Genomic DNA, 22841 nt, shown 5'->3' with positions numbered 1-22841 from the left:
ATGATACGCGACCAGATCGTTTTCGATGTTCAGTCGGACCCCCAACGTCAGCAGTTCCTCAAAGTAAAGCAACTCACCCTAGCGACCACAATCGAGAACTGTGTCTTAATATGAAAACGCCACGAGTCGGTATTCCCATATGGTGGCGCAGCGAACGTGCTGACGCTACTACGTGCAGCAGCTGTGACTCCGCCCATTTAAAGCGGCAAAATCTCGACAATGCCTACGATGTGGCAGACTTGGCTACTATGCTGCCTTATGCCGAGCAGCTCAGCCTGCCAATTCATATCGCTTCAGCCAGCCTCGCAGGAATGTCCGGGCAATTCAACCCACGGTCACCGAGTCTGATGCGGACCTCCCACACAGCAGTGACACCGAGGACCCAAAGGTGCCTTTTCGAGTTGGTGTCGTAACGAAAAACAGGCTGTCCCCGAAGCAAAGACACCAGCCGCTGTCGGTATACAGCATCGATCCAGACGATGAGTGGTGTGCCACCTGACAGTCAACCGGTCCCAAATACGATTCCACCGGGACACTGGTGCCTTTGCCAATCTCATGGCGTGCTCTGACTTCCAAAGACTTTGTGTCAAACCAGCTATCCTTCCATCAGCCTGCCAGCTATTGGATTATAATGGCAACCTCATTCCTGCTAGCGGCTCGTGCCAACTTGAAGTGACGCACAGGTCACGCAAAGCCATCCTTCCTTTCGAGATCGTGGGCTCCTCGAAAGCCTCCCTGCTTGGCGCACAGGCATGCAAGCTGTTGAACCTCGTTCGGAGAGTACACTTTCTCTCTCCTGATGACACGTCTGCCTTCCAAGATGCTGACTTCAGGGCACAACTCGATGCCATCATCGACCAGCACCGCGAAGTCTTCGACGGCATGGGCACGCTCCCATATACTTACAAGATCCTACTCAAACAGAACGCCACGCCTGTAGTGCATGCACCTCGCAGGGTCCCAGCACCCCTTAAGGACCGCCTCAAGCAGCAGCTGCAGGACCTCCAGGACCAAGGAGTGATCTCCAGAGTTACGGAACAAACTGACAGGGTCAGTTCCATGGTGTGTGTAAAAAAAAAGCCTTCCGGCGAGCTGAGAATCTGCACTGATCCCAAGGATCTGAATCGCAATATCATGAGGGAGCATTGTCCAATTCCCAAGCGCGAAGAGATCACATGCGAGATGGCTCGTGCCAAGCTCTTTACCAAACTGGACGCCTCAAAAAGATTCTGGCAAATCCAGCTCGACAAATCCAGCAGGAAACTGTGTACATTTAATACCCCCTTTGGCAGATATTGTTACAACAGGATGCCGTTTGGGATCATATCGGCTTCAGAAGTGTTCCACAAAATCATGGAACAAATGATGGAAGGCATTGAAGGTCTATGTCGACGACATATTCCTTTGGTCCACCACCCCGCAGGAGCATGTCAGTCGCCTCCAGCGCGTGTTCAAACGCATACATGAGCAGGGCCTACGCCTCAACAGAGCCAAATGCTCTTTTGGTCAGACGGAACTCAAGTTCCTAGGGGACCACATCTCCCAGTTGGGTGTGCGGCCGGATGCGGACAAGGTGGCTGATATCACAGCCATGAAAACGCCAGAGGACAAGAAGGCGGTCCTCTGATTTCTGGGCATGGTCAACTTTTTAGGGACGTTCATCCCTAACCTCGCCTCTCATACCACGGCTCTCAGGAACCTGGTCAGGAAGACGACAGACTTCCAATGGCTTCCTGCCCACGAGCGCGAATGGAGAGAACTCAAAAGCAAACTCACCACGGCCCCGGTCTTAGCTTTCTTTGATCCAGCAAAAGAGACCAAAATTTCGACCGATGCCAGCCAATCCGGCATTGGGGCAGTGTTCCTGCAACGCGATGAGGCCTCATCATGGGCCCCCGTTGCATATGCGTCATGCGCCATGACCCTCATGGAACAGCGCTACGCGCAGATAGAAAAGGAGTGCCTGGGTCATCTGACCCGTGTCGTTAAGTTTCACGATTATTTGTACGGGCTTCCTCAATTCACCGTCGAGACCGACCATCGCCCGCTGGTCAATATAATACAGAAAGACTTGAATACCATGAAGCCTTGCCTCCAGCGTATTCTTCTCAAGCTCCGGTGATACGACTTCCATCTGGTTTTCACCCCAGGCAAAGACATCATCATTGCCGACGCTCTGTGCAGGGCAGTCAACATTCCGTGTGACCCAGCGGGATTTGTCTGCCAGGTTGATGCCCATGTGGCCTTTGTGGCCTCCAATCTACCTGCCACGGATGAACGCCTCATCCAAATTCGCAGCGAGACGGCAGCTGACCCTTTGCTACAGCGTGTCATGCGCCACCTAACAGACGGGTGGCTCAAGGGCCAATGCCCGCAGTTCTATAACGTCAGAGATGATCTGGCGGTAGTAGATGGTGTTCTCCTGAAACTGGACCGCATTGTCGTCCCGCATAGCATGCGCCAGCTCGTCTTGGAACAGCTACACGAGGGCCATCTTGGTGTGGAAAAGTGCCGCCGACGGGCCCGAGAGGCAGTGTACTGGCCCAGCATCAATGAGGACATAGCCAACACAGTGCTCAACTGCCCCACTTGTCAGCGCTTCCAGCCGGCCCAACCACGTGAGACCCTACAGCCCCATGAGTTGGTCACGTCCCCTTGGACCAAGGTGGGCATCGACCTGTTCCACACGCTGGGCAGGGACTATGTCCTGATTGTAGACTACTTTTCAAACTACCCGGAGGTGGTACGTTTACACGACATCACATCGTCTGCATCCATCCGTGCCTGTAAGGACACCTTTGCTCGACACGGCATCCCACTCACTGTGATGTCGGACAATGGCCCCTGCTTCGCAAGCCAGGAATGGTCCAAGTTTGCCAGGCGGTACAACTTTGTGAATGTGACATCCAGTCCCCTGTACCCACAATCCAACGGCAAAGCGGAGAAGGGCGTCCACATAGTCAAACGGCTCCTCTGCAAGGCTGCCGATGCTGGGTCAGATTTCTACCTCGCCTTGCTGACCTATCACTCTGCCCCACTGTCCACTGGCCTGTCGCCAGCCCAGCTGCTCATGGGTCGCACCCTGAGGACGATGGTGTCGTCCATTCATGTCCCAGACCTCGACCACGTTCCAGTCCTTCAACGGATGCAGCTGTCTCGGGCACAGCACAAGGTGGCTCATGACTCCCGTGCAGCTGATCTCCCTGGTCTGGCTCCAGATGACAACGTCCACATCCATCTTCCAGATGGTGGCTGGTCTGCAACCGCTGTGGTTCTTCGGCAGGTGGCCCCCCGCTCGTTCCTGGTTCGTCTCCCGGATGGCTCCATTCTGCGCCGCAATCGACGTGCCCTTCGTCTCGTTCCGCGCTCACTACGTGATCCTCCACTGTTGCCACACCCTCCTGTTGATCCTGACCTGGACTGCGCAAGAGATTCCGGTCACTCTGCATCCTCCTCACTCTGATGCAGTCCAGCCCGATCCTCAGCTGGCAGCTCCCGACCCACCCTTGAGGCGGTCAACCAGAATTCGTCGCCCACCTCAGAGACTTAATTTGTGAACTTTGTGGACTTATGGACTTTCTGATTTGTTCTGTTCTTCCATTTAATTGTTTAAATGGTTTGTATATAGTGTTCATCTCGTTATTCTTGTGACACACTGTTTTTCTGCACCAGGCACCTTCCCATGTAAATAGCTTAGTTTTCATGTACATAGTCCTGTAAATATTTCACACACGTAGTCAGGAACATTCACCATACACTATTTATTGCCACGCGGGTACATTTTTTATAAAAGGGGGATGTCATAATATACACCAGTATATCATGGTGCAGACACACACTGATGGACACACATTGGGACCAATCAACACACACAACACCGCAGCCAATCACCAGTGAGAGCACACACACTATAAAGCCAGTGGGCATCAGAGTTCCCGCTCATCCGAGTTGCAGCTAGCTAGGGGCACAGAGCTCACAGCCTGCAACACAGACATTCACCATGTGCTGAGTGCATCGACTGGTTAGGACAAGGCAAAGGTCTTTAGTTAAAGCTAGTATCGGATTAACCCACAGTCTGAGTATGTTTACATGGTTAATGATTCAATAAAATAGTGTTGCACTATTTCAAGTGTTGGCGACCTGTATGTGATCCAAAACACCCAACACATCACCCCCTCACTAAGTACCGTTTACAACAGGTTTGGCCAGATGTGAGGTAGTCGAGAGGATCCCTCTGGTAATGCAGAGGTAAGTATAGGTGCAGAGGGACATATCCGGACAGCGACCTGTGTCTACCTGACAGTACCAATCCAACATTACCAACCTGTGCCAGGAGACAGTGCCGGGGCTGGCCCTAATGATAGCTCCATTGTTGTGTGGTGCGGGGGGAATGCCGGCCATACTATTGTGTTGATGGTGGGGGGGGGGGGGGGGTTCAGTGCCAGCCCTAAATGTGGGTGGTGAGGGTGATGGTAAGGGAGCGTAATGCCGGCGAGGATTGTCATGGGGAGGAGGTACCCGCCGATATCTCCATGCTGGGGGCCGTTCAGCAGCAGCACTGATTGGGATGCACTTTAAAGATGGCATTCTGATCTCTTTGGGGCCAGTTGACAGCTCTATGAGGCCCTGCCCCACCAAAATGATGGCGCAAAACATGTTCAATCATTTTCTTTAGTCTAAGAGGCTCCAGAGTTTGTGAGAAAACCGGTCGGTGCAACTGGAGAGTGACACGTCAGTTTTCTGGCAGAGCCTGACACTTTTCCAAATTCTGGTAAGATTCCAACCACCATCTCACCAATGCCGTTTAAAACTGAAGCATAACCTCCCTACTTTTGTGTTCAATTCCCCAGCAATGAACCACGACATTCTATTAGCTTTTCTAATTTCTTGTTGTAAACATGTGTAGTTTTAATGAGGCTGCTGCTTTACTAAAACACGTGCCTGACATGTTCCTTTTCTATATTTTAAAAATAAGTAGAAGCTCACAAAAATCTGAAGCGATCAGATGGACTGGAAATGGTCACATGATCCAAAGATTCTGCCAATGCAGGCCTTTGAATAGCCGGGGGCAGCATGGGAGATCGGCTGCAGCACAGGCCAGATGCATTTTGTTTCCTTTCACAGCATGCCATGTCATTACACTCATTCCTGAATCACTTCAGGTGGTTCTCGGCAACATAACGTGTGTGTTAGAAACCCTGCGATATGTTACACATACTGCGCAGATAGGTGCTAACTTGGATGAGCCAGCTGAGGCGAGCGATAGAGCACTGATAAAAGATAGGCAAAAACAGCTTATGGGCATCCAAGAAGATTTCTTTGAATTCCAAGGACAATGCATACCAATCATAGAATAGAGGTCAGATATCGGGAATGATCCTTCCTTCTCATGGCCGCTTTTTAGTCCTGAGCGCTGGAGAACTCGTGAAACCATCAGTCCAAAAGTAGCTCCAAAAAGATGCAGATACATGCCACTAGTTTTGCGGTTAATCTGGAATGGAAAAGCACAAGAGCTTAAATCTGGCGACATTTCAGTGAAATCATGAATGAATATTTGAAAATAATTTTTCTTCTTCCAAATTACTCTGCAGCAACACTATCTCAGCTTGCATCCTTCCCCAAGGCATACCTGGGGATGTAGCCAGACAGCTGTCAGCTCAGTTTGAAACAATACATGGGAACAGGAGTAGGCCATTCAGCACCTGAACTTTCCAACTTGATTATGACTGATCGATATCTCGACCCCAATGACTTGCTCCTGCCTCATATCCTTTGATAAGCTGCCTAACAAAACAGTTTGTATTATGGACTTCAAACGCATCGCCCACATGAGGGAGAGAATTCCAGCTTTTAGCTACTCTGTGGATGAAAAAGTACTTCCTGACTTTGTGCTGACAAGTCTCCTTCTTCTGAATTCCCCACCAGAGGAAATACTTTCATTGAATCTACCCTGATGGATTCCCTATTCTATTTCATCGCTCAGGTACTGACCGTTTGCTGCAATTATTAAAATAAGGCTCGAGGCCCAACTTCAGGTGTGCCTCAGGCCTCCAGCTTCTCGTGTGCAACACATGCCTGCTGACTGCGCTTCATCTGAAAATGGACACAAGCTACATTTCTAGGCCTAAATCTTTTGAAACAAATTGATGTCCTTAGTTAGCACCCAGCTGTAGAATTTCACCAAAGCTGCAATGTTCCAGTGAAGCTCAACGCAAACTGGAGGAACAACATCTCATCTTCCAGTTAGGCACGCTACAGCTTTCCGGTCTCAACATCGAATTCAACAACTTCAGATGATTAGCTCCAGCCCACCTCGACCACTTTGTTTTCATTCCATTTCATTTTAACTGTCTTTTACATTTTATTTCTTTCTTGTCTTTCTTTATATATATATATATATATATATATATATTTATTTCCTGCCCTATCTTATTCCCCCTCTCCTTACCTTTTCTCCCCTTTGCTTCCACCTCTCCCCCCCACTACATCTGTCACAGCTTACCCTCTGATGTTAGTTTCTCTGCTGTCTGGCCTTTCACACCTTTTGTTCTCTCTTGGGACTGCCATTAGCACACTTTACCATTGGTTTCTGTGGCTGTTATTTTTTTTTTTAAATAATTTTTATTAAAGCTTTTCATAAAATATCAATAACAAAATGAGAAAGAAAAAAGAACCCAACAGGGTTAAGTTCAAAACACAATCTAAAAAAGCAACCCCCCAAACCCCCCCTGTACCTAAATAATAAATTAACATTAACACCCCGACTTAAGACAACAGGTGTATACACCCCCTCAGACCCTTCCAGTGTAAATAACATAAACAAAAATAAAGTAACCCGCCCCCCACCCCCACCCCCCCGAGCTGCTGCTGCCATTGACCAATGTCTACCGTTCTGCCAGAAAGTCTAAGAACGGTTGCCACCGCCTAAAGAACCCTTGTACCGACCCTCTCAAGGTGAATTTCACCCTCTCCAATTTAATGAACCCTGCCATATCGCTGATCCAGGATTCCACACTTGGGGGCCTTGTATCTTTCCACTGAAGGAGAATCCTTCGCCGTGCTACCAGGGACGCAAAGGCCAGAATTCCTGCCTCTTTCGCCTCCTGCACTCCCGGCTCCTCTGCCACCCCAAATATTGCGAGCCCCCAGCCTGGTTTGACCCTGGATCCCACCACCCTCAACATCGTCCTCGCTAAGCCCTTCCAAAATTCCTCCAGTGCTGGGCATGCCCAGAACATATGGGTGTGATTTGCTGGGCTCCCTGAGCACCTAACACACCTGTCCTTACCCCCAAAGAACCTGCTCATCCTTGTCCCGGCCATGTGTGCCCTGTGCAGCACCTTAAACTGTATGAGGCTGAGCCTCGTGCATGAAGAGGAAGAGTTCACCCTCCCTAGGGCATCTGCCCACATCCCCTCTTGGATCTCCTCTCCCAACTCCTCCTCCCACTTACCTTTCAACCCCACCACCGAGGCCTCCTCCTCCTCCTTCATCACCTGGTAAGTTTCCGAGATCTTCCCCACTCCCACCCACCCCCCCGAGAGCACCCTGTCCTGTACTGTGTGTGGCAGTAGCCGTGGGAATTCCACCACCTGCTGTCTGGCAAACGCCCTTAGCTGTAAGTACCTGAAGGTGTTCCCCGGGGGAGCCCGTACTTCTCCTCCAGCTCACACAAGCTCGCGAACTTCCCGTCCACAAACAGGTCCCCCAACTTTCGTATCCCTGCCCTGTGCCACCCCGAAAACCCTCCCCCTGTTCTTCCTGGGGCGAACCGGTGGTTCCCCCGTAATGGGGTCCACGCCGAGGCCCTAACTTCCCCCCTATGCCGCCTCCACTGCCCCCAGATTTTGAGGGCTGCCACCACCACCGGGTTCGTGGTATACCTCCTTGGAGGGAGCGGCAGCGGCGCCGTTGCCAGCGCCCCCAGACTCGTACCCACACAGGACGCCGTCTCCAGCCTCTTCCATGCAGCACCCTCCCCCTCCATCACCCACTTGCGCACCATTGTCGCATTGGCGGCCCAGTAGTACCCACAGAGGTTGGGCAGCGCCAGCCCCCCCCTATCTCTACTCCGCTCCAGGAACACCCTTCTCACCCTCGGAGTCCCTCGCGCCCACACAAACCCCATTATACTCCTGTTAACCCGCCTGAAAAAGGCCTTCGGGATAAACACGGTGAGGCACTGGAATTCTGTGGCCATTATAAGACGTCTTCCAACTCCAGGTTAAAGTCCAACAGGTTTGTTTCAAATCACTAGCTTTTGGAGCACTGCTCCTTCCTCAGGTGAATGAAGAAGCAGTGCTCCGAAAGCTAGAGATTTGAAACAAACCTGTTGGACTTTAACCTGGTGTTGTAAGACTTCTTACTGTGCTCGCCCCAGTCCAATGCCGGCATCTCCACATCTGTGGCTATTAGCACCCGGTTTCCCTGGGTTTCTGTGGCTATGACTCATCTTTCATTCTCACTCCACAGTATAAACATCACCCTCTTTGTCTGATAGCTTTGACAAAGGGTCACCTGGACTCGAAACGTTTGCTCTTTTCTCTCCCTACAGATGCTGCCAGACCTGCTGAGATTTTCCTCCATTTTCTCTTTTGGTTGTAGAATTCCATCAATTGCTCTTGGGCAAAAAGCACTGTCTGATGTGGTACTGGGCCACTCCAGTAGACGGGTGGCACAGTGGTTAGCACTGCTGTCTCACAGCTCCAGGGTCCCGTGTTCAATTCCGGCCTCGGGGACTGTCTGTGTGGAGTTTGCACTTTCTCCCTGTGTCTGCGTGGGTTTCCTCCCACAGTCCAAAGATGTGCAGGTTAGGTGGATTGGCCATGATAAGTTGCCCCTTAGTGTCCAAAAAGGTTAGGTGGGGATACAGGGATATGGTGGAGGTGTGGACTTACGTAGGGTGCTCTTTCCAAGGGCTCGTGCAGACTCGTTTGGCCAAATGGCCTCCTTCTGCACTGTGAATTCTATGATTCTAAAAGCCCACAAATTAGTTGATTCCATAGCGTTGGGGGAATGTCAATGCTGATTCCTATTCCTCACCAATTCCCTGTGTACGCCTGTCCAAAACAGTTCAGACGAGAACAGATTTGAGCTCAGTTGTAATGCCTCCAGAGTCAATCAACCTGCTAGCACTCAGTGTTTGAACTTCCATGGTCACTGAGACAAAGTATCAAAGGACTGGTGATACTCAAACCTCAGGATTTTATTTTTTAATTTATTTACGGGATGTAGACGTCGTCGCTAGTTAGGCCAGCATTTATTGCCCATCCCTAGTTGCCCTTCAGAAGGTGATGATGAGTTGCTTTCTTGAACCGTGGCAGTCCTTCAGGTGTAGGGACATGCATTATGTGGTTAGGGAGGGAGTTCCAGGACTTTGCCCCAGCGACAGTGAAGGAACGGCGATATATTTCCAAGTCAGGGCGGTGAGTGACTTGGAGGGGAACCTCCAGGTGATGGGGTTCCCAGGTATCTGTTGCTCTTGTCCTTCTAGATGGTAGCGGGTCGTGGGTTTGGAAGGTGCTGTCTAAGGAACATTGGTGAGATACTGCAGTGAATCTTGTAGATGGTACACAAGGCTGCCACTGTCCGTCGTTGGTGGAGGAATTGAATGTTTGTGCAAGGAGGAGCAATCAAGTGGGCTGCTTTGTCCTGGATGGTGTCAAGCTTCTTGAGTGTTGTTGGAGCTGCACTCACCCAGGCAAGTGGAGAGTATTCCATTACATTCCTGACTTCTGCCTTGTAGATGGTGGACAGGCTTTGGGGGGTCAGGAGGTGAGTTACTCGCCTGAGGATTCCTAGCTTTTGAGCTGCCCTGGAAGCCACAGTATTAATATGGCTAGTCCAGTTCAGTTTCTGATCAATGGTAACCCCCAGGATGTTGATTGTGGGGGATTCAGTGATGGTAATGCCATTGAATGTCAAGGGGCGATGGTTAGATCCTCTTTTGTACAAGATGGTCATCACCTAGCACCTGTGTGGCGCGAATGTAACTTTCCACTTGTCAGTCTAAACCTGGATATTGTCCAGGTCTTGCTGCATTTGGACATGGACTGCTTCATTATCTGAAGAGTCACGAATGATGCTGAACATTGTGCAGTCATCCGCAAACATCCCCACTTCTGACCTTATGATGAAAGGCGGGTCATTGATGAAGCAGCTGAAGATGGTTGGGCCGAGACCACTACCCTGAGGAACTCCTGCAGTGATGTCCTGGAGCTGAAATGATTTACCTCCAACCACCACAACCATCTTCCTTTGTGCCAGAAATGACTCCAACCAGCGGAGAGTTTTCCCCTTGATTTCCATTGACTCCAGTTTAGGGCTCCTTGATGCCAGACTCGGTCAAATGCTGCCTTGATGTCAAGGGCAGTCACTCTCATTCTCACTGCATGAGAGGGGGTATGAAGCGGGCACTCCACCTTAACAGGATCTGCCTTCGGGCGATCAACGAGGCGAAGGCTACAACATCTGCCTCCGCACCCGTTTCCAACCTCGGCTGGTTCGACACCTTGAATATGGCCTCCTGAGGGCCGGGTCCAGTTTCACGTGCACTACTTTCGAGATTACCCTAAAAACCTCCTTCCAGTAATCCACCAGCTTTGGACAGGACCAAAACATATGAATGTGGTTAGCGGGGACCCCCCACCGCAACGTTCACACACATCTTCTCACACCCCAAAGAGCAGGCTCATCCTCGCCCTTGTAAGGTTTTCTCTAAACACCACCTATCAGCCCCAACTTTGCGCACCAGGTGGAGGCGTTCACCCACCGGAGCACCTCACACCAGAACCCCTCCTCCATACTCTCTCCCAATTCATCCTCCCACTTTGCCTTGATCCTATCCAGCGGCGCCTTCTCCTCTTCCAGAATAGCCCCATAAACCGCCGATACTACACCCTTCTCCAGTCCCCCTGTCGTCAGCACCTCCTCCAGCAATGTGGAAGCCGGCTCCCCCGGGAAGCTCTGTATCTCCTTTCTTTCAAAGTCTCAAACCTGCATTTATCTAAATATTTCCCCCTGCTCCAGCCCATACTTAGCTCCCAGCTCCTTCAATCCTGTAAACCGACCCCCAAGAAACAAATCTTTTCGTGCCCTAATTCCTTTCTCCTCCCATCGCTGAAAATTTCCATCCCACTTCCCTGGCTCAAATCTATGGCTCCCCCGAACTGGCGTTTCCCTTGACACTGCCCTCAACCCGAAATGCTGGCGAAACTGCCTCCAAATTCTCAATGAAGCTATTATTACCGGACTCCCTGAGTATCACCCCGGGGCTGTCGGGAATGGCACTGTTGCTAGCGCCTTCAATCCCGACCATCTACACAAACTCTCCTCCATTCTGAGCCATTGGAAGTCAACCCCTCTGACCCAGCTCCATAACCTCTCCACATTCGCTGCCCAGTAATAATATATCAGGTCCAGAAGACCCAAACCCCCTGCCTGCCTTCCTCTCTGTTGTAGCAACCTTCTAATTCTGGCCACCTTCCCTCCCCATATGAATGAGGTAATGATCCATTCAATCTCTCCAAAAAATGCTTTTGGCAGGAAAATCGGCAGGCATTGGAAAATGAACAGGAATCGCGGCAGCCCCACCCCTGGCTGAGACACCACAAAATATTCACTCTTGTTTAGATTTAATTTGTACCCCGAGAAAGACCCAAACACCCGAAGCAGCTCGGTTCCGGCATGTATAATAACAAATCATCGGCATATAAGGACACCCCATGCTCTATCCCTCCCCGCACTATCCCTTTCCATATCCCCAAACTTCTTAACGCGATGGCCAATGGCTCAACCGCGAGTGCAAAGAGCGGGGGGGACATAGGGCATCCTTGCCTAGTCCCATGGTGGACAGGAAGTATCCCGGGCTGATGTTATTTGTGCGGACACTGGCCCTCGCGGTACCTTATATAGTAGCTTTACCCAGTCCACAAATCTGGGTCCAATCTCGGGGACCCTTTAGTGTCCCCATTGTGGGGTGTCCCTCACCTGGTTAGGGTGGGGGGGGGGGGGCGGCGCTAGTACTAGCGATGGACCTCAAATGATGAGCAGGAAACCAGGAAAGATCATTGGAAAGAATGATAGTCTGTGGGTAATATTGCAGTCCATGAATATGTGAGTACTTATTCAGAAATGAACCAATATTCCCTGTTTTCACCTACACCAGAGTAACGGGGGCAATTCTCTGGCCAATCAGTGCGCGATGCTCCCGGCCTGCTGCAGCAGACTCAGTATGCCTGGTCAATTTCAAGCTGGATTCTCATGGCTTCTGGTATCCCCCCCCGCCATGAGTGCAGCGTAAGGCCCGCAGGAATCATGACTGGTTTCCATCGCCGGAGACCAGATGCGATGACCACGCCAGAGGTGTCAAATGCCATTGGAGCTCCTGGGTGGTCAGGGACATGGCAGAGAAATGCCATGGCAGAGGGTGCTAAGTTGACACTGCCAGGGTGCAAGGGACAGTGCCAGATTGGCACTGCCAAAGGTTTAGGGCCTAAAAAGGGGCAGAGTCTAAAAGGCGGTGTCTGAATGGTGGGCTTGAGAGGGGGTATGAAGCAGGGACATCCATAGCGGGATGTCTTTCACCTGGTTAGGGGGGTGCTAGTACCAGTGATTGGTGGGGGGTGCGCCTGAGACTGGCGAGAAGGCGGGGTGTCTGAAAGGAGACCCATTGGGAGGGCCCATTTGCCAGCAATCCTTGGTGGAAAGGGGGGTGGAGGGGGTGTTAGGCAAGAATGGTGGGTTGGCACGCGGTGGCACTGAAGCTCCGATGTTCAGGGTGCAGAGAACCTGAACTGTCACTTTGAGATCAGGGTGCCATTTTTGGCACCCTTTAAAAAATGCGCCCCAATCTTGTGAAGCTGGACTTTCCAGTAGGATTAGGCCCCATCCCTTGGCTGGTGCAAATCACACCCCCTCCAAAAAAATGACCAAGTACAGGAAGATCGTGATGCAAATCGTATCGGCACAGACGGTGCAATTCATATCAATTTTCTCACTAGAAATTACACTGAGGATGCGATTCTCCAGAAAGATTTCTAAGTGTGGTAGCGAGCGGGAACTGCCGCAAGCTTCCTGGCGCTCGGCCCAGCCAGGCTGGCAACGCTGTTCAACGCTAATTGGTCCACTTAACGAGGCCCCATGGGCTTCCCGCCGCAAATGAAGGCTCGCCAGCTGATTAGCCGGCAACGTGCTCGCCAGCCCCTTGCTAACAAGGTCAAGCTGCACTTAAGCTGCACTTGCTCAGCCAATCCCAGCCAGCTCGCAATAATGGTGCCCAGGAGACCTGCCCCAACATTCGGGGATGCAGATCTGGAGAGGCTGCTAGATGCAGTGGAGGCCAGCAGGGATATCCTGTTCCTCCGAGGGTCCTGGAGGGTGGGCCACAGGGCAACTCATGCTGCCTAGGACAAAGTGGCGACGGCTATACGCTCCGGGAGTGTGACCAGGAGGACTGATCTCCAGTGCTGGAAAAAGGTCAATGACCGACACAGGGCAGCATGAGTGAGTAGACACTAATGTGTCTCCCACAGGGGGAGACACATTCAGCCATCTTGAGAGGAAGATTGAGAGGGTAATCAGACATACAGTGCTAGGTGCAGATTCCAGAGGAGTACTAATCAGACTCCATGATAAGGTGCTCTGTAACAGATTGTTACCTTACACATGAGACTCAATAAAAGATTCTGGCATGGACAAGTCGAAATGTTGGCAGGTTCCTTCGCAATGTATTAAGGATCAAACACAACAGCTGGGGGACCTGACCCGCTCTCAGATGGGAATAGCCGAGGCGCTGCGGAGCTTGTCACAGGTGGGTATTGCCAAGGGCATTGACAAGATGGTCCAGGGCTGGCAGAACCAGATGGTGCAGGGGCAGCCGAGTCTCGAACCAGCTGCCCCTCTATCCCAAGGTGAACCCTGGAGCCCTATGGGCACCGACCGGGAGGATAGAGCACTGGGTGCCAACCCGGACCGGTCCCATGCAGTGGCAACTGTGCCCACCAGCTCCCGCTAAGTTCCACCCCTCTGATGAGGCCGTGTCTCGCAGCCAGGACACTGGACAGGGTGACATGGCTGTGCATGTGAGCCGGGGCCCTCCGGCCCCAGAGGATGCTCGCCAGGAGCATCGAAGGCCAAGGGTCAAGGTAAGCAGCTGGCTGCCTCCACCTCTGATGTGCATCCTGGGGCGACACCTAAACATAGTGGTAGAGCCAGGAGGACCAAGCACATCGAGGATCACTGAGGGCACCGGTGGAGGGGGGTAGTCAGGGGGTGAGGGGAGTGGTGGGGAGGGGTGCGGCACCATCGGCGAATGGGGCATTGTTACACACATTAAACATCCTTGTACACAATCAGTATGATGCCTCTGACACTTCATTCCTCAATGTGGGCCGACCTCCGAACCATTGGCCCATCTCGCCAGGAATCTCCCCCTCCCCCTAACACTCACCCACCCTCTGGCCATGGACATGTCCCCAGAGTTGTGTCCCATCCCCTGGGTGTTTGGATTTTGGCTGCTGTGTGTGTGGTGTTGCCCCCCCCCACAGAGTGCAAGAACAATGTCTATGCATCAAGCTGTGACTGGGATGTTAGGCAATGACTCCCACATGCTATATGGCCCGCCCACCCATGGGAAACCACTTGAGTCGTGTGAAGTGCTCACTTAACCACAATTGCCAATTCCCTATTAGCGATAGCCTTCAGCTGTCTGGCCAGAGGCTTCGGCAGTCAATGGGGGTTATGGGTGGTCGGTTGGGCGGATGGGTGGGGACAAGAGCTGCCGCCGGAACAGGTACGCACAATCCAGGAGTGGCTTGGTGGTGCCGTGCGTGTTTGCCCTCACCAGCACCTCTCCCCCATCCTCCCATGGCGGCCCACCCCTGTGAAGGGTCCCCCACCCCCAGCTGAGGGTCCCGAGGGTCCCCCATCCCCAGCCGAGGATCCCCAACCGCCCCGCCGAGCACTGGGGCGGCACACCCAGCAACCCCGAGCCTTTTGCCTGTGAGGAAAGGTGGCTACTCAGCTCCACACAGAAACCCTTCCGGCAGGTTCCCGTTTTTAAAAAGTTGTACTAATCACTGCCAGCGAGACCACTTGCTTGGGCGGCCGCTGAATCATTGGAGGCCATTGGATATGGGGTGACTCCCGTTAATTGTATAGAAATTGGGCTTAGGTGGTGATAATTTGTTTCTCGTCATGCTACGGTGAGATCCCGATATTACCTACGGCAAAGGGCCAGTTGCATCGCAAACTGTTTGGCACCTGGCGCGGTTCTCGTTTTTGGCCTCTCCCGTTATTCATCGGCCTCGTTTCGCTTGAGCAAGAGCGTTAGAGCTGGAAAATTGCACCCGTAGTCATTTTTGGAGGGAATTCAGCCCATAGTTTCAGAGCAATGTTAGATTTCGGAAAAAGCTGACATAATATTTGATAATGATAATGATAATCTTTTTTTGTCACAAGTATGAAGTTACTGTGAAACTTTAGGGAGCACTTGTAACAGATTTTCCCCTTCTAATTTTTTCATTTTAATGTGATTAATCTCCACATCAAAACGCCTGCCAAGTGCAGTTTTAGTCCTCTCTCTTGCTTTCTTACCTGAAGCAAAACATCCAAGAGCCATTTATTAACAGTGAAACAAGTCACCTCCAGGATGGTCATCAAGAGTAACTGCACAGGACTGGTCTTTCCGAGAACTGCTCCCATTGAGACCAGTGCAGATACTGCACTAAGATCCGCATGGATTAAACTGAAAGTAACAACAAGTCCCATTAGCGATGACAGACAGACATAAAAATGAATCAAATTCAAATGGATTCAGTCGAGGATAACATGAAATGTGGTAGCAGAGCCTTTTGACATATACCTGTAGGAACCAAACACTGTAAATGTTTAACCATCAGTTTCATTTTAGGCTGCAATTATATGGTTTTGCAGCAAATATGAAGCAGTTTCATATGCATATCAATGCAAATATTGGCACCACAATTCAAGCCCATTTTAATACCTTACTGAATCTTATTGAAACTTACAGGATGCTGCCTGGATAGAGTGGACGTGGAGAGAATGTTTCCACTTGTAGGAAAATCTAGAACCAGAGGACACAATCTCAGACTAAAGTGACGATCCTTTAAAACAGAGATGACGAGGAATTTCTTGAGCCAGAGGGTGGTGAATCTGTGGGACTCTTTGCCGCAGAAGGCTGTGGTGGCCACATCACTGAGTGTTTTTAAGACAGAGATAGAAAGGTTCTTGATTAATAAGGGAATCAGGGGTTATGGGGAGAAGGCTGGAGAATGGGGATGAGAAAAATATCAGCCATGATTGAACGGCGGAGCAGACTCGATGGGCCGAGTGGCCTAATTCTTCTCCTATGTCTTATGGTCTTATGGAAAGGGTAGGAGCTTTTTGCCAAAGGCTGGCAGGTTAAACAGTTGTTTGAGACAGACAAGAATCTGCAGGTTGTTTCCTGACCGGATTTCTTTCTCTCTCCAATCAGTCTTTGAAAAGGAACTCTGTTCAAGTGTACAGCAAGTAATCCTGTGTTTGCTAATTGTATTTAAATAAGGATTTTGACCCGAGATGGGCTTTGCTTGAGTAGAGATTATGAGATTGCAATTAAGAGTGAAACGTGTTTGAGTTTATTGTGAAGCATTGCTAACTGGTAATTGCAAGCTATTTTCTTGTATGACGTTAAAGTTATTTTAATCTAGTGTTAGTAATAAAGTTTATTTTAAGATACCATATCCCTATTTATGCGTGGAATTATTTCTGGTACGAAGTATCCTTTCCTCATAGACTTCCATATTAAATCAAATATTGGAGTTTCTGTCCGGTATCCTAGCAACTATTGGGATCCTGGTCCGGGATCGTAATATATCACAATTACTCTTTTTGTTTCTGTCTCCGTATTTTCTATTTTTCTCTATTGCTCTTCTTTCATTAAACATTACATCCTAACTAAAACTTGGTAAATAATGTGCTTTTACATGGGTTTGGCCACAACGATTCTAGATTGTCTACCATGAAATGTACATGAGTAATGTGAGTTGATTTATCCCCTGCTTTTCTTTCCTTGCTTGTGGCAAATACTCTGTTCCTCCACTGGCATTTATGACTATTAAAGAGAGCAAAACCATATCACATTACCGTTTGGTACAATATATTAGCATATTAACATACTGTGCTAGTTAGAGTGTCATTAGTATATAGCCATCCACCTGAGTTCTTTGTATGAACTCAACTACTATATGTTAATAAGTGGCAACAGATCATTATTATCCCAACAGATCCCAATATTATCAGATTCAGCGTATATGAAGAATTAATTTGTTGCTGCATAAATTCCTTCGTATTGAACGTTATGATTTCTTGATCGCAGGCCAGAGTGCAATAGAAGAAACAACAACTCTGACCAGGCTCATGAGTAAAGCCAGATACTGTGAGCCAAACTGCTCTCCAGTGACACACAGCTGTGCTTTCCAGGTCAAATAAGCAGTAAGTTACATGACTAATCGGATGAACCATCATGGATGTAACATTATTGTGTGTAATATGAATGCATCAGCAGGGAGGTAAACAATTTACTCTTCTAATGTACCCCACTTGTGCTGGCTAAAACTGAAAAAAAGGCATCTTAACTGTAGAAAATGTAATCCAGTGTCAGAAGGTTTTGACGCATGAATTATAAATGCAATTGTTCAACTTAAAGATCATTAGGGCTTGGAATTTGCTAGAAGCAATGAAGGAATGGCTTTTGCCATTCACCTTGCATTGATCAGAGTTTTATCCAGTGTGGCATAACCTCCATATATACGTGTAAGGAGGACACAGAGCAGGGCAGTTCTTCTACCAAGGCAGAAAAATCCTAAGAAAGACATACTGACTACAAAGCAGGAAGTAAAAAAAAACCCAGGAAATATAAATTAAATTAAAGTCATTGTACAAACCTCCCAGATATATATTGTGACATACACCTGGGATTAAGAGAGAAATTTAAATGAGAAAAACAGAAAATCTGGAAAGAAAACAACTTCAAAATTATTTTAAAATATGCAACATTAATCTTCTGAGGAAATGTGACTCCACACTTGTAAAATGATTTTTCTCTGGGCCAGAGATGTCGTTCACAAGTCTTTAGCGTGTGAATTATTGGTAACCTCTATATTCCCACCATCAGTGATTTATGTCTAGATTCCAGTGGCAAAGGATGAATCAGATGTCAAAACTGGAAAAAAGATATGACTCAAGCAAAAGGAATGTTTCCTGTATTCAGAGGAGCTCACACCTCATTATCTCTAATGAGATTCTCATGACCCCTGTGACTGTAGACATCCAAAGGAACTGTACAAAAGCCGTTTCTAAAGCCAGCTCTGGCCATTGGGGACTTCCTGCCTGATAGGACAAAGGACTCTGGAACTTCTTTTGAAATTATTAGTGGTTGAAACATTAACCATTCTCAAGAATCCAGACGAGGGAATATACATCCTTCGTCCAAACCAAAGTGGAGAATTGGGAGTCATATCACATGATCCCTATCTGGCAGAACCAGATACCCTGTCTTGCTGGAGCTGCAAAGCTGAGACTGCCACTTTCCATCTAGTAAGGCATAGCTTAGAAATAAGGCTCTGTCCAGGCGTGATTACCTGGCTCTCGAGCTGCACTGTTTCTACTGAAACCTCAGTACCAATGCGTACAAAACTAATTAATCTCTATGTGCCTATTCCATTGTGGAAGTCATCTCTGCTGGCAAAGTGAATTATCCAGCATCAGTCTTCAACTTGCTGACACTGCAAAAGATGACACCATTAGACCTTGATTCTCGACTCGTGCAACAATAATTCTTACTTCTTGCCCTGTGCCAATTTCCTTTCTCTATCCCACCTTTATTATATGAATGAAAAGGAGGCCACCTTGCCACCCTCCACTCACATTTGAGTGTGTGCAAACAAACTAAATCTTTAGTTCATCCTATCTCACATTTGCAGTGGGGTTTTTAAATAGAGCAAAATTGAGGAGTTGAGAAATACGCCACTGCTTATAAAAGGAGGGCGGGGGATCAGAAGCACCTTTCTGTTTATAGATATGTGGTGAGAGGAGAAATCAGGCTATTTAAATTAAACCCCCTCCTGACCATAACACAGCACAGCTTGTGAAGATGCAGTATCACTTCTACATTTCCACATTTAACTGCAAATGCACAGATGCCAAAAGTTGATGTCTGTTTTATCATGTAATAATGGTAAGTGCTGACAGCCTTGTCTGTTGTTAATAGACCAGTAAATTCCAGGCAATGATAACTCAATTTTTAAAAATTGTAATCATGCAATTGAAGCGAATATATCCTATCCTCTGAGCACATATTCTCAATGGCACAACAACTTGTTCCCAGTGTATAAGTAGAAAGACTGTTCAAGCCAAGGATCCAACATATGACCCATTTTAAACTCATAAATATCTCAATAAACGTTGCCGATATCAGGTATACATCTTCTGGGTAGCAAGAGCCCTGAGGAACTAATCTAGATCCACAGCCCTGGCTTGATAAATACAGTTGAACACCTAGGACAGCAAAGATCTGATTAAAGGAAATGGAAATCTCCAAGGAGCTCTGGGAATGAGCTCTACAGAATGGCTGCACTCCCAAGTAGTCCCACAACTGGCAGAATTATTTACTATTCCAATGCAATTCACGCTAGGTGACAGATGAAACGAAAGAAAACACTTGGCATAGATTGGCTGAAGATATTCACATTCTGAACAACCGAATGAACTCAAGGTATTTTCTAATGATAACGTATCAAGAAAATCTTACCTGATTATGCTGATTTGTATCTTTGATTCCTTAAAGTCAAAGAGCAAACCTTCTAGGATCGTGGCCCACTGAAGTGCAAAGGCCGCAAGGAGCATGGTAAAGGCAATGCCGCTGCGCCCATATCGTTTGAGGAATGTAGCCAGGAAGCCAAAGCCAATAAAGACCATTGTATTGACGTCTTGAAATACTATTATTGAAATAAAAGTAAAAGGGAACTGCAGTCAAAATTTAAATTTTAATAATTGAAAGAGATTTAAATCACAATCTAAAACGATAGATGATCTTATTGGTTGTGCCCCACTATTACGCCATCACTTCCAAGTCAAAATTACATCTTGTCTTTGAAACAACGTTTTAAAAAAATGTATTTCATTACAAACATGCATCAAAACAGGTTACAGCAAATAACCACCCCGGGAAACATTTTTCCCAACAATCAACTATACAGTCTGTACAGATTTCCCCCCTGTTTCACCACTCCCCCCCCCCCCCCCCCCTCCCCCCAACCACCTCCCCTGTGACGAACAGCTCCTCAAACACGGCCACAAACATCCCCCACCTTTTCTCAAACCCCTCTGCTGAGCTTAACTCATACTTTGTCTTCTCTAACCACAGGAAGTCGTACAGGTCACCTAACCGTTCCACTATCCCCGATGGCGATGCCGACCGCAACTCCAGCAAAATTCGGCGTTGTGCAATCAGAGAGGCGAACGGCCACGACATCGGCCTTCCTCCTCTCCATGAGCTCCGACTTCTCCGAAACCCAAAATATTGTCTCCAAAGGGTCCGGGGTCCACCTCCTCCTCAACTATCCTGGCCAAATCCGCGAAACTCCCGCCCAGAATCTTCCCACTTTTTCGCAACCCCAAAATGTGTGCGTGTGATTCGCTGGCCCGTGCCCATACCTCTCACACTCATCTGCTACCTCCTGAAAGAACCCACTCATTCTGTCCCAAGTCACATGTACCCTGTGCACCACCTTAAACTGTATTAGGCTCATCCTTGCACGAGAGGAGGTCCTGTTTTCCCTACCCAGTGCCACACTCCATACTCCCCAATTGATCTCCCCTCCCACCTCCGCTTCCCATTTCTCCGTGATCTTCACCACCCGCTCGCCTCCCTGCTCCCCCAGCCACTTGTATATATCCCCAATTCTTCCCTCTCCTTCCACATCTGGAAGCAGCTATCGCTCCAGCAGGGTGTATCCTGGCAACCTAGGGAAACACCTCTAGGCCTTTCACACAAAGTCCCTGACCTGTAGATACCTGAACTCACTTCCCCTTGGCAGCTCTACCCTCTCCCTTAGCTCCTCCAGACTGGCGAACCCTTCCTCCAAATACCAATCCCTCACCTTAACCAGCCCCACTTCCCTTCACCTCCTGTATACACTATCCATCCCCCCTGGCTCAAACCCATGATTATCGCACAGCGGCGTTAGCACCGACATCCCTTCCACCCTAAAATACCTCCTCAACTGATGCCACATCTTCACCATGGACTGCACCACTGGGCTCCCTGAATACCTACTGGTTGCAACTGGATGCAGCTTAGATCAGAAAGATACTCCAGACCTTGAAGTTAATTCAATCAGGTTTATTGAACTAATAGCACAGTTAGCACAATTCTCTGTGAGTTCGACTCTCTGCTAACTTAAGTGTGGTTACTCTGTCTGACTGAACCAGACTAGCTCTTAGCCACGTGGTGGAGGTGTGAGATTGTAACAAAACCCCTGACTGACTTTCTAGATGTTCATCAGTGGAAAGAGGCGGAGTGTGAAGGCCTTGTGTCTTTTATAGTCAGATCCCACCCCTGAGTGTCCTGCCTGCTTATTGGTCATGTCCTGTTCTCTGTGTCCATTAGCTGCTTGTCTGTATATCATTATGTGTGTGTCTGCATATCATGACAGACCCCTTACAAGATTCCTCCTCCATCCTAACCCACTATACCCCTTCTTCGTCACACCACCGCCGCACCTTGTCCACATTCACCACCCAATAATAATGAAACAAGTTCGGCAACCCCAACACCCCCTGCTGCCTCTGTCTCTGTTGCAGGGTCCTCCCCACCCTCGGAACCTTCCTCGCACATACAAAGTCCGAAACTATCGTGTCCACTTTCCGAAAAAAAACCTTTTATATAAAGATTGGGAGAGCCTGAAAGATAAACAAGAATCTCGGCAGAAAATTAATTTTCACCACTTGGGCCGTCCCCGCCAACGTTAAGTGCAGTGTATCCCATCTCCTAAGATCCTCCCTGGCCTCCTCCAGCAGCTTTGTTAAGTTCCACTTATGGAGCCCTATCCATTCCCTCGCTATCTGAATCCCCAAATACCTAAACCTATCCCTCACTGCCGTAAATGGCATCCCCCCTAGATTAGCCAGGTGTCCCAGCTCATTCACCGGGAACACCTCGCTATTCCCTACATTCAGTTTGTACCCCGAGAACTCTCCAAACCTCCCCAGCAGGCCCATAATCCTTCCTATACTCTCCAATGGATCCGAAACATATAGCAAGAGATCATCAACATAGAGCGACACCCGATGCTCCCTCTGTCCCCTCATAATCCCCCGCTACTCCTCCGACCCCCTGAGAGCCATCGGCAACGGCTCAATGGCCAGCGCAAAAAGCAACGGTGACAGCGGGCACCTCTGCCTCATACCCCTGTGTAAGTCAAAGCTTCGTGAGCTTATATCGTTCATCCTCACCCATGCCCTTGATGCCAACACAGCAACCGCAACCATGCCTCAAATCTCGGCCCAATCCCAAATCTTCCCAAAACCTCAAACACGTACCACCACTCCACCCAATCAAATGCCCTCTCCGTGTCCATGGACATCACCACCTCTAATACCAGAGCCCCCGACGGATTCATTACCATATTCAACAGCCGTCTTATATTACTCGCAAGCTGCCTGCCCTTCACGAAGCCTGTTAGATCTTCTACAACCACCCCTGGGATACAGTCCTCTATCCTCCTCGCCAACAACGTAGCCAATACTTTCCCATTTGTGTTCAATAGTGATATGGAACT

At 49.0% G+C, this 22841-nt stretch overlaps 1 protein-coding gene across 1 annotated transcript in view; it reads right to left on the bottom strand.

The window, feature by feature from the left end:
- Positions 1–22841, bottom strand: part of rhd (Rh blood group, D antigen) — an 81936-nt gene that overhangs the window by 43273 nt on the left and 15822 nt on the right. Inside the window, exons 2-4 of the mRNA XM_072501101.1 lie at positions 19811–19997; positions 15595–15745; positions 5344–5491 (exon numbers count right to left, since the gene is read on the bottom strand). Of these exons, the coding sequence (XP_072357202.1) occupies positions 5344–5491; positions 15595–15745; positions 19811–19997 (486 nt within the window). The remainder of the gene's footprint in view (positions 1–5343; positions 5492–15594; positions 15746–19810; positions 19998–22841) is intronic.

The sequence above is a fragment of the Scyliorhinus torazame genome, chromosome 1 (assembly GCF_047496885.1).
Source record: "Scyliorhinus torazame isolate Kashiwa2021f chromosome 1, sScyTor2.1, whole genome shotgun sequence".
NCBI classification, from domain to species: domain Eukaryota; kingdom Metazoa; phylum Chordata; class Chondrichthyes; order Carcharhiniformes; family Scyliorhinidae; genus Scyliorhinus; species Scyliorhinus torazame.
This window is presented reverse-complemented; position numbering and strand designations above follow the sequence as displayed.